This window comes from Rhagoletis pomonella, unplaced genomic scaffold (genome assembly GCF_013731165.1).
Source record: "Rhagoletis pomonella isolate Grant_MI unplaced genomic scaffold, Rhpom_1.0 Rhpom_scaffold_02779, whole genome shotgun sequence".
In the NCBI taxonomy this organism is placed as follows: Eukaryota; Metazoa; Arthropoda; class Insecta; order Diptera; family Tephritidae; genus Rhagoletis; species Rhagoletis pomonella.
Window position 1 is genome coordinate 12,039 of NW_023461332.1, and position 14,783 is coordinate 26,821.

The 14,783-nt window shown below is 33.6% G+C and overlaps 1 protein-coding gene across 1 annotated transcript; it reads right to left on the reverse strand.

Annotated features, from left to right (window-relative positions):
- Positions 1–13,601: 13,601 nt before the first annotated feature.
- On the reverse strand, positions 13,602–14,783 carry LOC118753716 (putative nuclease HARBI1; the record flags this gene model as incomplete). The annotated part of the gene is given in 1 exon segment (XM_036488583.1): positions 13,602–14,783. A coding segment is annotated over 1 exon segment (482 nt), but the record flags the coding sequence as incomplete, so codon positions are not given.

Here is a 14,783-nt window from a genome sequence, read left to right on the forward strand (position 1 = left end):
TCGCCTCCAATGCACGACACTTGAGCTCCACTATCTAAAAGTCCTAAATGGTTTTTATTGCCCAAAGTAATTTCCGCATATGGACGCAAATCATTTGATTTATTTTTAATACAACAAATAGTGTCTGACAACTGCTTTTGGTTTCTTCTAACCTTCCGCCAAAAAGTTTTTAACCGTAACGTGGAACGCGTCGATTTCCTCTCCCCTAAAAGAGGTTCCTTTCCAAAAATCTCTTTCCTAAGCTTATTGTAATTTTCTAACCGCTTTTCATATGGGATAATAGTATGGGTTTTCCGTTTACTATTAGTTAGTGTTTCATTTGGTGCTAAAGAATTCTCTTCACTACTTGAAACAGCAGGTGGTAGTAGTATCTTTACTTCTGTCTGGTTTGGTCGTTGCGAAGATTCACTTTTGAACCCTCGCTCGCTTTCGAGTTTTCCGGATGGCATATTTAACAATTTGGTTTATAAATATCAACAGCACCACAGCCATAACAAAAGATGGTTCGGTCACTGAGGCAATCATAGAAACGGTGTCCTACTTACCGGCAGTTCCAGCAAATCAACTTGGTGGAATTGGCTCGTCTTGTGACTTCTTCAATGTCACTACCAAGGTCTATAACTACCAGGTTTGAACAACTGGTTTCCTCTGTGACCTCATCTATTTGCTTGTGGGGTTGATTAGAGCGTTGAATCTGTCCCTTCGAAAGAGATTTGGATATTTCATTCATAAGGCTTTCTCCTTTCAGACAATGTCTGCGCAGCTCTGCTAACGAATTTATCGGTACATAAAGTAAACTTTGTCTAACCGTGGGCCTTAAACCTCTTTGTAAAATGTCCACTAACTCATTTTCTGGCAGGGGGATCGAAAGATTTTCTGCAATATTCAGTGTCGCATTGCGATAGTCATCGAAAAGTTCTGTTGGACCTTGCCTCCGCGCACGCATCGATTCTTTAATGTCATCGTCAGTTTTATGTTCACCAAAATTGGTACGTAAAGCTTGACACAGCGATGGCCACGTTATTCGATCTACTGTGCGCCTATATCGCCAGTACCAATCTTTGGCCTCAAGTGCAAAAAGACTTTGAGCATGTTCACATAGAATATTGAAATTGCCATTAAGTGTATCAATGACCTGCGATTCAACTCTGTAAATAAAGTTATCTACTGACATGCGTGAAGAAGCATCGAACTTGATACCCCAGCTTGTAGTCGGCACAATATCGCTAAATCGTATGTTATCAAGGTGCCGCTGAAAATGTGCACTTGGGCTTAAGCTGTCTGGACCATTTGGTGTATCACGGGTAACGTTCGGTACTGCTCTATTCTGAGTAGGAGGAGCTTCATTTTGAGAAGTGCTTTCTTGCACTGGGACAGAACGTACATTAAGCCTAGCCATAGAATTAATGATAGAGTTTTCGAATCTCTGATCCACTATTTGTACGAACCTATTGTCGATATTTTCAAACATGGCTGCTTGCTTAGCTGATATAATCGCGGATACTAAATTACGAATTCGCCCCTCTCCGCTTCTGTCTTCAGGCGTAGACTGCGCCGTACCCTGATTAAGTGGATTAAGGGAAACCTCTTGTGTTGTCGGGCCACTATTGTTGGCTCTTGCTGTTTGAGAGGTAGAGGCTTGACTTTCTTCGTTCGGGAGAGCAGCTTGTGACCTAGTCTTCATTCCCCCTGAACGTTGAGTAAACTCTCTACTACTACAAACTGCTCTACATTGTGGGCATGAAGGCAAAGGCAAATTTCCCGTACTATTACGATCTGACATTTTCACTCAAGGGTATAGTAACAACCATGATAAAAAAATAGGAAGGTAGAACCGCTGAGAGGAATTTTTCAAATTCTTGACGTTTGCAAACAATTTAATTTTAAAATTTTACACACAAACTCACACACACGTTCTCATTTTCAATCTCAAACAACAAGAACTTTGAACAATTCCTTTTTTTTACTCTCAATTTTATACGATTTTAAAATGTTGGCAAACTTCAAAAAAAAATCATGGCCGACGCATTGAGAGAACGGTTTTACCTTACTACGTGTAGGGTTTGTATTTGTGTTACTGTCTTTTATTGTACTGTGTTAATTTCAACTTTGTAATTTTAGAAATGTTATATTTAAGTGATTTTGTAGTTCAAACATCAAAGAGAAAATTTTATGATTCAAACATTTTTCTTGTAATTGTTAACAATCGAATTTTATACAATATTAAATATTAAATTGAATTTCTTTAAATCCTTGATATACTCACTACTACATTTGGCGATCCTGCCAGGAGAGGCAATAGTTGTAGTTGGAAGCAAAAAAAAAAAAATAGTTTTAAGAGTGCTGTAAGCTCACGACATTTTCGGTCAGCAAGCATTTTCCCTGTTGTGAGTATAGTTCTGCTTAGAAACAGTGTAATAGAATTAAATTGGCTATACCACGAAAGGACACAAGGACATGTTTAGTGTGATCGAAAGAACGGTTAAGCGTAGTCTATAGCCGAATCCGTTAATAGTTAATCGCTATCTGCATTGACGGAGAGGCACGACTACAGCACCACAATTGCGAGTACGGCGCCAACTATAACAACAACCACAATAGCAGCAACAGCCGCAGCAGCGGTTTCAACTAAAATGCGTCGCAACAGACAATTAAAACAGAAACAACAAACAAACGGCAGTGACGGAAGTTTCGTCAGTGGTAGCAAAAGCAGCTCTAATAAACCTTATCAGCTACATCAAGAGAAATCAGTACACACATCAGTGTTAACGTCAAGAAAATTGTCGACTTTAGAAATTGTTTAGTGGTAGCGAAAATAAGCGTGCACATAACAAAAATCACTCCCCAGCAATTGGTCGTGGTTACCGGCATCGTTCATACAACCGGGTACATAGACATCTCGTTGTCGTCAGCATACATTTAAATAAGAGCAGCTGCATAACGTGTGGAGTCGACAAGAGAAAATCTCTTGTCTTCTTTGTGTCTGTTCATTACTGGCAACAATAACAACGGAAACAAGCTGCAGCAACAACAACGGCAACAAGTAGCAGCTATCAATATCGGCGATAAGCAGCAGCAACAACGACACCAAATCACAGCAACCGGCACAGCAGCCGCAGCAACTATCAGGTCGACTGTGCTGCTAATATCAGCAGTTTCAGAGCACAGTGGTGAGCTGTATCTTTTCATCTAATATTTTTGACAAATATATTTATAAATATATAAATTGTAAATACTCCTTATAGAGATTATTTGAAGTTATATTATGTTTCGTTCACCACCACACGCCACACATACATCTACAAGGGCTAATAATTTAAATGACTCGCTTATAGATTTGCAAAACAACTTTTTTCAAGAGGAGTTGGCAAATCCTTATGCTAGTCAAAATAATAATGAGGTGTATGCAACCTCAGTCAAGCTTCCACAGTTTTGGACAAGTTGTCCAGAAGGTTGGTTTGTACATACAGAAATGCAATTTAACATGAAAAACATTACACAAGATACTACAAAATATGAACACACAATCACAGCGCTTCCGCAAGAAGTAATAGTTACAATATTAGATTTCATTCAAAATCCTCCGCATAACAACAAGTTTTCAGAATTAAAGAAAGTCTTAATTGAAAGGCATTCTTTAAGCGAAAATAATAAATTAGATAAAATTTTGTCAGATTCAGAGATGGGTGATCGTAAACCCTCTGAACTTTATCGGTCGCTCATGTTGCTTGCAGGTTCCAATTTTAGTCAAGATATTTTAAAGAAACTTTGCCTGAGAAAATTGCCAAAAAATCTTAGTGTGATACTAGCTAGTTCAAGTACCAAATGAATTGGTGAAACTAGCTGATAATATTTGGGAAGTGATTAATAAAACCGAAATATCAGCTATGAATAGTTTTCAAAATTCTAAATCACAAGACACAATTATTGAGAATTTAGTTAAAATGACGAATCTTACGTGCGAAAATTTTCAAAAAACTCTCCTTTGAATTAAATTCTATTAAGCAACAAATTAATCAAAATTCTAGATATAGATCATATAATAGGAATTGTCTTAGAAGTCCATATAGAGGTAGATCAAAATCTCGTGATAGTCAAAATTGGTTATGTAGATACCATTACAAATTTGGTGATAAGGCTCAGAAATGTCAACAGCCTTGTGCTTTTTCTAAAAACAAAAATTCGTTAGACTAGAGTCATCCGTTGTTGTGGCGGCAAACAATGGAAATTTAGATATTACCACACGTCGCCTATTTATTTTTGATAAAACAAACAAACTAAATTTTTTGATTGATAGTGGAGCAGAAATTTCTATACTTCCGGTAAAAAAATTCCCTCATACAAAACGTTCTTCAGATATAATACTTACTGCAGCCAATGGTTCAACGATTTCAACGTATGGTAAAAAGATTTTAAATATAAATTTAGGCTTAAGACGCGAGTTCCCATTTACGTTTCTCATAGCTGATATTGCGAAACCCATTATTGGAGTAGATTTTCTTTGCAAATACGGTCTCTTAATTGACATTAAATGCAAACGTTTAGTTGATCCAGTAACAAGTCTTTCGGTTAACACAGTTTCACGAGTTTGTAACATTTCGCTTCCTAAAATTTTCGTAGTAGAGAACAAGTATACAAGATTGTTGAAGGAGTTTCTTTCTTTGATCACTGAACCAGATTATTCGAAACCGGTTAAACATTCTACGGTTCACAGACTTTTTACTGAAGGAAATTTGCCATTCTCCAAGCCAAGGCGCTTGGATCCGATTAAATTTAAAGTAGCCAAAACTGAATTCGATTTTTTAGTGAGGTCAGGGATTTGTAGACCTTCAAATTCTTGTGCAGCATCTCCATTGCATCTAGTACCTAAAAAAGAACTCAATGACTGGCCTTGTGGTGATTTTCGGAGACTTAATGTTGTAACTGCACCGGACCGTTACCCTTTACCTCATATTCAGGATTTCAATATGAATCTCAGAAATAAGTTTATATTTTCGAAATTATATTTGGTAAGGGCCTATCGGTATGTTTGACTTTATACGAATGCCTTTCGGACTAAGAAATTCAGCGCAAACTTTTCAAAGATTTATTAATGAAGTAGTTAGTAGTTTAGATTTTGTTTTTACATATATTGATGATCTATTGGTTGCAGGTGAAAATGAAGAACAGCATTTTAAAGATCTCCGTATACTTTTCCAACGCCTAACAGAATACGGGTTAAATATCAAACCAAGTAAATGTACTTTTGGTGTTACAAGTGTTGACTTTTTAGGACATAATATTTCTGGGGCAGGAAGTAGACCCTCTGATGAAAAATTGATAGCTATTCGTGGTTTTGAACGTCCAAAATCTATTAAACAGGGGCAGAAATTTATAGGCATGGTTAATTATTACCATCGATATGTACCAAAATTAGCTGAGTTTACGGCAGTTATCTACAATTTAATCAATCGAACAACTAAGAATCGTGACAAGTCCTTAATTTGGGATGACACAACAAATGAAGCCTTTTAATGTATTAAAGAAAAGTTTGCGTCTACGATATTGTTAAATCATTTCAACAAAGATGCCAAACTCTCTTTAAATGTGGATGCATCTAATAGGGCAATTGGTGGTGTCATACATCAAACGTTTGATAATAAATCAGAGCCACTAGCTTTCTTTTCTAAGAAACTTTCTCCATCCGAAGTTAAGTACAGTGCATTTGACAGGGAGTTGCTAGTTATTTATTTGAACATTAAACATTTTCGCTATCTTTTAGAAGGACGACAACTTACAGTTTTTACAGATCACAAGCCTTTGATATATGCTTTAAGTTCAAAAACCGAACGTAGTCCGAGACAAACTAGACATATGGAATTCATTGCACAATTTACTAATGACATACGATATATTAAAGGACAGGAGAACATTATAGCTGACACATTATCTCGAGCTTTCGAAGTTGATGCAATTAAGGGTACAGAACTGAATTTCAAAGTTTTACAAAATGAACAAGAACAGGACGAGGAACTAAACACATTAAAATCTGGAGACACATCACATAACCTTAAATTAATTCAAATTCCACTTTTAAATTTTAATATTTGGTGTGAAATGACAGGTGAGAGTTCTAGGCCATTTGTTCCAAATTGTTTACGCAAGACAGTGTTTAATAAGTTACATGACATTACATATCCTGGTACAAAAGCTACACGTCGTCTAATTATTAAAAAGTACTATTGGCCAAAAATGCACAAAGAAATTAATATTTGCTCAAAAGAATGTATAAATTGTCAAAAATCGAAGTCTAATCGTCACACTAAATCTCCTGTAATTAAAATTTCGATTCCCAAAAGTAGATTTGAGCATATTCATTTAGATATTGTTGGACCTCTTCCTGTATCGAAAGGACATCGTTACATTTTTACAATTGTTGACAGGTTCACGCGTTGGCCCGAGGCATACGCATTAAAGGACATTTCAGCGGCAGTGGTTGCACATAAATTTTTTAGAGAATATGTTTCACGTTTTGGGGTACCGTTAAAAATCACTACAGATCAGGGTACTCAGTTTATGTCAAAATTGTTTTCGGAACTAACGAAATTGCTTGGTAGTCATCACGTTACAACTTCTGCATATCATCCTCAAGGGAATGGTATGGTAGAACGGTTTCACAGGCAGTTAAAAGCTACGATAATGGCTACAAATGGAACCAACAATTGGTATGATGAGCTGCCGATAATACTTATGGGTTTACGATCGATGTATAAAGAAAGTATTTCAGCCACATCATCTAAGATGGTTTTTGGACAAAATTTACGCCTACCCGGTGAACTTGTGGTCCCAACTGAAGTTTTAGGCAATTTACGGGAACATTTAAAAATGTTAAATCAAATTTAAGTTATAATCAAAATTCTGATACTGGTGTATATATACCAAAGGATTTGGAGACTTGTAAATTTGTTTTTATGCGTGTTATTTATAAAAGATCATTGCAACAACCATACGATGGACCTTCTAAGGTTGTTGAAAAAAACAAAAAATATTTCAAATTTGAAGTAGATAATGAGGTTAAAACAATTCCGATAGACAGACTAAAACCAGCAATTATTGAAACAGAACTAATACCAGAAACAAACACTAATACAATGAATAACACAACATCAAATAAGAAACGAGTTACTTTTAATTTATGTAACATTAATTCACTAGAAGGCGGAGTATTGTGGGTTTGTATTTGTGTTACTGTCTTTTATTGTACTGTGTTAATTTCAACTTTGTAATTTTAGAAATGTTATATTTAAGTGATTTTGTAGTTCAAACATCAAAAGGAAAACTTTATGATTCAAACATTTTTCTTGTAACTGTTAACAACCGAATTTTATACAATATTAAATATTAAATTGAATTTCTTTAAATCCTTGATATACTCACTACTACACTATGCTTTTATCATGGTAACAGCAATAGAATGTGTATATTCGTTGAAATTTGGGCGACTTGACGCCAATTGCGAACCAATAAAATTTTATTATTTTGCACAAACAACTAATTTAAAGTAAAACGCGTGGAATAAATGGGGAGTTTTAGTTTAATAAAGCGGATTTACTTCTTCTCAACCATAAAAATTTGGCCTTACTTTCTAGTGATGATTGCTTACGTAGCTTTATATGTATATACCTACATATATATGTTATATTGAGTTTATTTACCGAAATCAGCAGACAATAAAATGGGAACTAAAACGCAGATGGTATTTCGTAAGAGATAAAGTCAATGTTTGGTTAACCTTTCGTTATAAAAACTAACTTCCAGAACATGTTACCCTTATACCAATTAAAAGAAATATGTCGATTATTAGTTACGTATCTATTGGATTGCATGCGTGTACACAAGGGTCAAGAGTCGAGCATTCAGCCCAATACAATTGAACTTCCACGTGCTGCATTTCTAAATCACAACTAAACAAGTAACTCATAAACCTATTGCAGTATACAAGTATTCAAGCAGATTGATTTGACTAGTTGAAACTAAAATATTGAAAGTAATGAAATTATTTGCATACACCTACGGGTGTTATTAATCATTTCAGAGAAATTATCTTGCTAAAATCTTGTGACAGGCAAGTAGCTAGACATATAGTCTTTACTATCTAACTTCCAGGAACCACAGTCAGTTAGATTGAAAAGATAGAACCACATAGTACAAACCCCAAACAACTTATTCGTAATTGCTATGTGGCCCCACGTTGGGCGCCATTTTATTCTGTTATGAAACCGCTGGCCATCTACCAAAAATGTATTGGGAACCTCAGCTCAATTTGACTCACACGATTTTGTTTAGCAACTACGTATTGTGTGCATCTGGCTATGTTTCCACCCCGCAGCTTCAGCCATAGTGAGTTCGCTTATAGCGCTAAAACAGTATGATTTTCGTCCCATGCCAACAGCTCTAAAGAATAAATTCAAATTATGCACACAGAGAGAGATTATCCTAGAAAATAACGAGGCAAAGAAATAATAGCCAATGTAGGATTGCTGATTCCAATGTTTTAACTAAAACACAGACTCGTCAGGGAAATTTACAGGTCTGTCCATGCCCACCCATCCTTGGTTCTAAAGATGTTTATTAGAAACCCATTCGTACCTACCTAAACAATCATCAAAAGATTTCAGACCAAGTAGATTTCAATTAGCAATCCATTATAAATTCCATATTTATTCACATACTGACTAAATTTAACATTAAGTTTATAACTGATGCTTTCCATTTCCAGACAACCGGTCAGGTACGAGCATGATATTTAATTTCGACCAAACTCAAATACATTGTTTGTTGGTCCAAATAATGAGACACGTATTTTTTCTTCAAGCCAAATCTCTAATAGCGAAGATTTTTTTTTTCTGAGTTATGATTTTTTATAGAAAATATAACTTTTTGTGGTACATACTACAATATTCTTATATTGTTTAACTAAATGGAACATATGTATGTAATATATCAGCAAAAAGTACAGCCGTGATCATTTTTTGTGTATCAAATAGATATTAGAACACACTTTCCACCATACAGTTTCGAAATACAAAGTCACATTTTCCAGCTTTTTATAATCGAAACTGTATGGTGGAAAGTGTGTTCTAATATCTATTTGATACACAAAAAATGATCACGGCTGTACTTTTTGCTGATATATTACATACATATGTTCCATTTAGTTAAACAATATAAGAATATTGTAGTATGTACCACAAAAAGTTATATTTTCTATAAAAAATCATAACTCAGAAAAAAAAATCTTCGCTATTAGAGATTTGGCTTGATTGTAGTTCAAAGTGTCTCTTTTCCGGTAAAAAAAGTTTGAGAGAAAAAAAATACACTTTTTGAGAAATTAAATTTAAAAAAAAATTTGCACTTTTTGTTTATTGTTAAATAAAAAATTTTAAATAATAAAAATCAATAATTGTATCATTCTATCTTGAAGTGACAAGAATTACTGAAATTTGAGTAAAAACATTGTTGGAATCTATTAAATTTTGACAAAGTTATGGGCATTTAAAAAAAAAATTCCAACTGTCATTATTTGGACCAACAAACAATGTATTTGAGTTTGGTCGAAATTAAAAATCATGCTCGTACCTGACCGCTTGTCTGGAAATGGAAAGCATCAACTATAACTAGTCTGATCTCCACCCTACCAACACCAACTACAACTAATTTAGTATTTAAATTTCAAATAGACCTTATCCTTAGCCGAAGATGTTTAACTTTTGTTTTATTATTATTATTAAGGGCCGGTTTTTCAATTGTCAGATACATTCTCCAGCAGGGACCGTAACAGTTACAACTTTTATTAAAAAAATCACTCTTTAACAATTATTTTTTGATTTTTATTTAATTACTCTTTAAATAACCGTTATTTCTGACTTTTATTTTATAAATCGAAAATAAGAGTTATTTTTGATTTTTATTTAAATAATCTGCAAATAACAGTTATTTTTGATTTTTAAATTATATGTCTTAAATAACAGTTATCGAAGACTTTTATTTATAAAAGTCATAAATAAAAATCAGTCACTGATCTTTATTTTTTCAATCATACTTATAAAAGTCATTTGAATAAGTCGTAGTAAACTTTTGTTTTCCAACACCTTCTTAACTGCGAAAAATGTTAATGACTTTTATACGATTGATTTAAAAAATAAAAGTCGGTCACTGATTTATATTAATGACTTTTAAAAGTAAAAGTCACTGACTGATTTTTATTGATGACTTTTATAAATAAAACTCTTCAATAACTGTTATCTAAGCCATATAATATAAAAATCAAAAATAATTGTTATTTTGGATTTCTAATATAAAAATTAAATATAATTGTTATTTTTTTAAATTTTGCATAAAAATTGCAAATAAAAATTTATTTTCAAATTTGAGTCTCGGTGCAAAACGAATTCGATTGGTATGTTTCACTTAGTTGTAGAACATTTCCTTCATAGCGAAGTTTTCCATGACAGTTTTCATCAATAACTGTTATGTTCGGTCCCTGTTCTCCAGATAGCAATTCAACGAATAAATTTATTTCCTCGTTTATTCTACTGAATAAAAACTTTGAGTTTTTCATTCTTGGGATAAGTGGTAGATAACTATTCTTCTGTATTTGCAGAAGTGTGGCAACATGAATGGTTATCAAAAAATGAGTACGAACAAAATATATTGGAAACACCTTGTGAAAGAAAAGGACAACAGGTTAATTGCTCAATGTGATTGTCAAAAAAGTATGTATAATCTTATTTTTTGTCAAGTCTGCCAATTGTAAAATGGAAGAAATGGAAATTGTTGAAAATATTGAAATTGTTGAAAATGTCGCGAGAAAAAGGCAAAGATCTGCCAATTTTACTCAAACAGAAGTGCGAATATTAACAGAAATTGCTGCAAAATACAAGCATATATTGGAGAACAAAAAGACAGACACTGTAACCAATAAGGAGAAAGAAGCGTCATGGGAAAAAGTTGCAAAGCTCTTCAATTCATCCTCCGGTGGAACTGCACGCTCGACATCTACTCTAAAATTATGAAAGCTTGAAAAAGACATTGAAAAACAAAGTAGCCATAAATCGGCAGGAACTTTATAGAACTGGTGGAGGGGCTTATTCCCAAATTCCATATTCAGATGTGGAAAATCAAATACTAGCTATGTCTTCCAACGTAGATGGTTTGCATAACAGGCATGACTCCGATGGCGTTGAAGGTAATTATCTCTCATTTTGTTCAATGAATTGTTACTAATGGAATTAGTGTTTCAGCTCCACATATAAAACAAGCGGAGGATTTGGTTACATATGTCGTTGACGACACCTTTCTGTCTGATGGTACAAAATTATACACATAAGTTGCATTTTTATACCCGAGCGCACTTGTGCACAAGGGTATTATAACTTTGTTCACATAACGGTTGTTTGTAACAGGCAAAACGAATCGAGATAGATATAGACAAATGTATACATAAATGATCAGAATGAAAAGAGAAATCGATTATGCGGTGACTGTCTGTCCGTCCGTCCGTCCGTCCGTCCGTCTGTGCACACGATAACTCGAGTAAAAATTGAGGTATCTTAACGAAACTTGGTACGTAGACTTCTTTTGTGCATAGGACGGACGGTATTGAAAATGGGCGAAATCGGACAATAACCACGCCTACCTCCCATATAACGGTAATTTTCAGAAATACGAAATGTGCGATATTTTAGTAACTACTGAAGATAATTCACTCAAAATTGATATTTACAATGAGTTTTAGACGAAAAATAAGAATATTAAAAAATTTTGGCAAATGGGCGTAGCCACGCCTACTTATGGTTACATGTGTATATCTTGGTAACCGCTGCACCAATTTCTTCCAAGCTTGGCCCAGTTATTGGTCCTGCTACAACATACAAAATGGCCGAAATTTTTTAAAATCGGACAATAACCACGCCCACATCCCATATAACGGTAATTTAGAAAAATACGAAATCCTCGATAAATCAGCAAATATTAAAGCTAATTTATTCAAAATTGATGGTTGCAACAATTTTATACCAAGAAATACGCTTATGATACAATTTTGGAAAATGGGCGTGGCACCGCCCACTTATGATCACATATATGTATCTCGCTAACCGTTCTAGCAATTTGAACCAAACTCGGTATGGTTATTGTGCTTGCCACATAAAAGCAAAGCGTTGAAAATTATTGAAATCGGACTAAAATTACGACCGCTTTTCATATAACGGTATATTTCAGAAATGCTTGAAACTGCAATATTTCGAAATTTAAGGACGCTAATTTACTTAAAATTTATACACCCCGGCTTATCGTGCAGCGGCAGCTTTCGGAAAGGTGGAAAACATATATTTAATAATTGCGCCGGGTATTTAATGTTCGGCTCCGCCCGAACTTAGACTTTCTTACTTGTTTAATTCCACATTTTCATATCTATTACTTACCTTACCACAACCAGCGAATGCTGAAGTCGAGTCAGGAGAATATGAAAGTATGTATTCTTATTGATATGTTCCCTGTAATCTTAAATGTTAAAGCATCAGCATTTTTTATTACCAAACCAAATTAGACACTACCTTTACCACGGTATGTTGCTAATTTTTTGTTACAGCCCGCAACAAAAGATAACACCCTAATATTTTCCCCAGGTTTGACTACTTGTCTTTTGATCATTTATTTTATTTATTAATCATCATCATTTCCCATGTGAAATTTTCTGACTGAATCCGAATATGAAGTGAAATTTTATGAAAGTTTAAGAGATATATCAAAATTTCGGTCTTTTGAGATCTGAAACAAAGTGCAAAGTGTTCACTTCCGCTTTTTTCATGTACTTCAAAGTATGCTATTTTGAAAATACAATAAGACCCATTATATCTACATTTAATAATTAATGGAGGAGTTACGGACACTTAAGTAGAAAGACACACAAATACTTTCCATACAAATTTATGGTTTCATTAATTGTTCAAGCTTTGACTAAAATTTTAGATCGTAAATTTGTATGAAAACCTTAAACTTAATTATAAAACCTTCTACTTAAGTGCTCATAGCTTCTACGTTTGTTATTAAACTAAGATAAGCAGGGTCTTATTATATTTACAAAAGATTATACTTTCAAGTACCAGAAAGAAACCGGAAGTGAACACATTTCTTCATATTGATTGTGGTACCGAAAGTAATCCAGTTGGAAAATGTTGTTGGCATAGATGTTAATAAATTTAATAAGATCCACTAATATAAAAGGAAATCTTTAGGCTAACTGCTTCCGAAGATATTTGCAATTTAGGACACCGAATTTTTTTCAAAACCAATTTGGCTATATCTCAAGAATTGTTCTACTTTCTTGAAATTTTGTTTCATAATCCGATTCAAGATAAAATTTTACATTTTTTTAAATCTGTTTACTGGTGTTATTATTAAAGCACAACTCATTATTGATAATTTTAGCATATAAAAGATTACGTCGTATTTAATAAAATGCGCGATACCGTCATGAAAACAAATTACCAAAAATCAACGGAATTTTTAGCAACTTTATTACTAAAATTTAATAAGCTATAAAACTGGATACTAAAAATTTCTAGGAATTCTGATTAACATGCTTAAAGTTGAGAAGAAAAAGTCGTAGAATTTTCATAATTTAATTTAAAGTTTAAAATTTGGATTTACATGGTTTTTGTTAGTTAATGAGATATAGTTTAATAAATAACACAGTGCACCACTCAAATCCTCATCCGTTTTTTTGACGAATTTTCTAAAATTAAATAAACTATGCACACTTCGATTTTTTTACGAAATTTCGAGAGAAAATCGAAAAAGCAATGAATTTTCATGCTGCTATTTGAAGTATTTCTTGCAGAACTGTTTCAGAATTTTATTTATTTTTCGTATAGAAATTTCTTTACGAGTTCGTGTCAACCATTTCATATAATGAGCATTAAACAAACAAAAATAGTTAAAACTAATCGAAATGATGAGGTGCTATCGTTTCTTCGCGGGCTGCACCATATTCAAATGAAAAATTTTCAAGATCATCCAGTTCCTTAATTACCGAGATAATTAAAAAATATTAAAATTAATGAGTAGTAATGGGCGGAAAATAGGTATATGTTGTATCAATTACTATATCTTCGTAAAAGAAAAATAAATTAAAACTAATAAAAAATAAATAAATGGCCAAAACTTTTAAAGATAAATTGTTTATAATTTTTTGCCGGTAGTGTACATTAAACTATATAAAACTATTGTCTAGCGTTGTTTTACATTGTTATTAAAGATTCAAAGTATTCTAACAGTAAGTTTCTGACATCTCCATAGTCTGCAATAAGTGGGTCTAAAGTTTCTATCCAGATAAACATTCACTTCTGGGTCTTCTGGTGGTTTATCTTCTTTCATATCAATTGTAATATTATGTATAACAGCTGTTGCAACTATTGTATCCTGTACCAAAGGAATTTGGCACCTCATCCCAATACTCAAAACTGGAAATCGTCGTTTCCATACACCAAAGCAGCGTTCAATGACGTTTCTTGTTCTAATGTGTGACTCATTGAAAAGGCGTTCTGCTGGAGTTCTGGTATTAACAAAGGGAGTAACCAAATTATTGTTTAGAAAATATCTACTGTCTCCAAGAATCAGTCCACTGCCGAAAGTTCCACTGTCAAATGCGTATTTTGCAGACGAATTCAAGAATATCAAGGAATCATGAGTAGACCATCTCGCGACTATGTTTTGAAATTTCAATTTGACGGTGCACATAG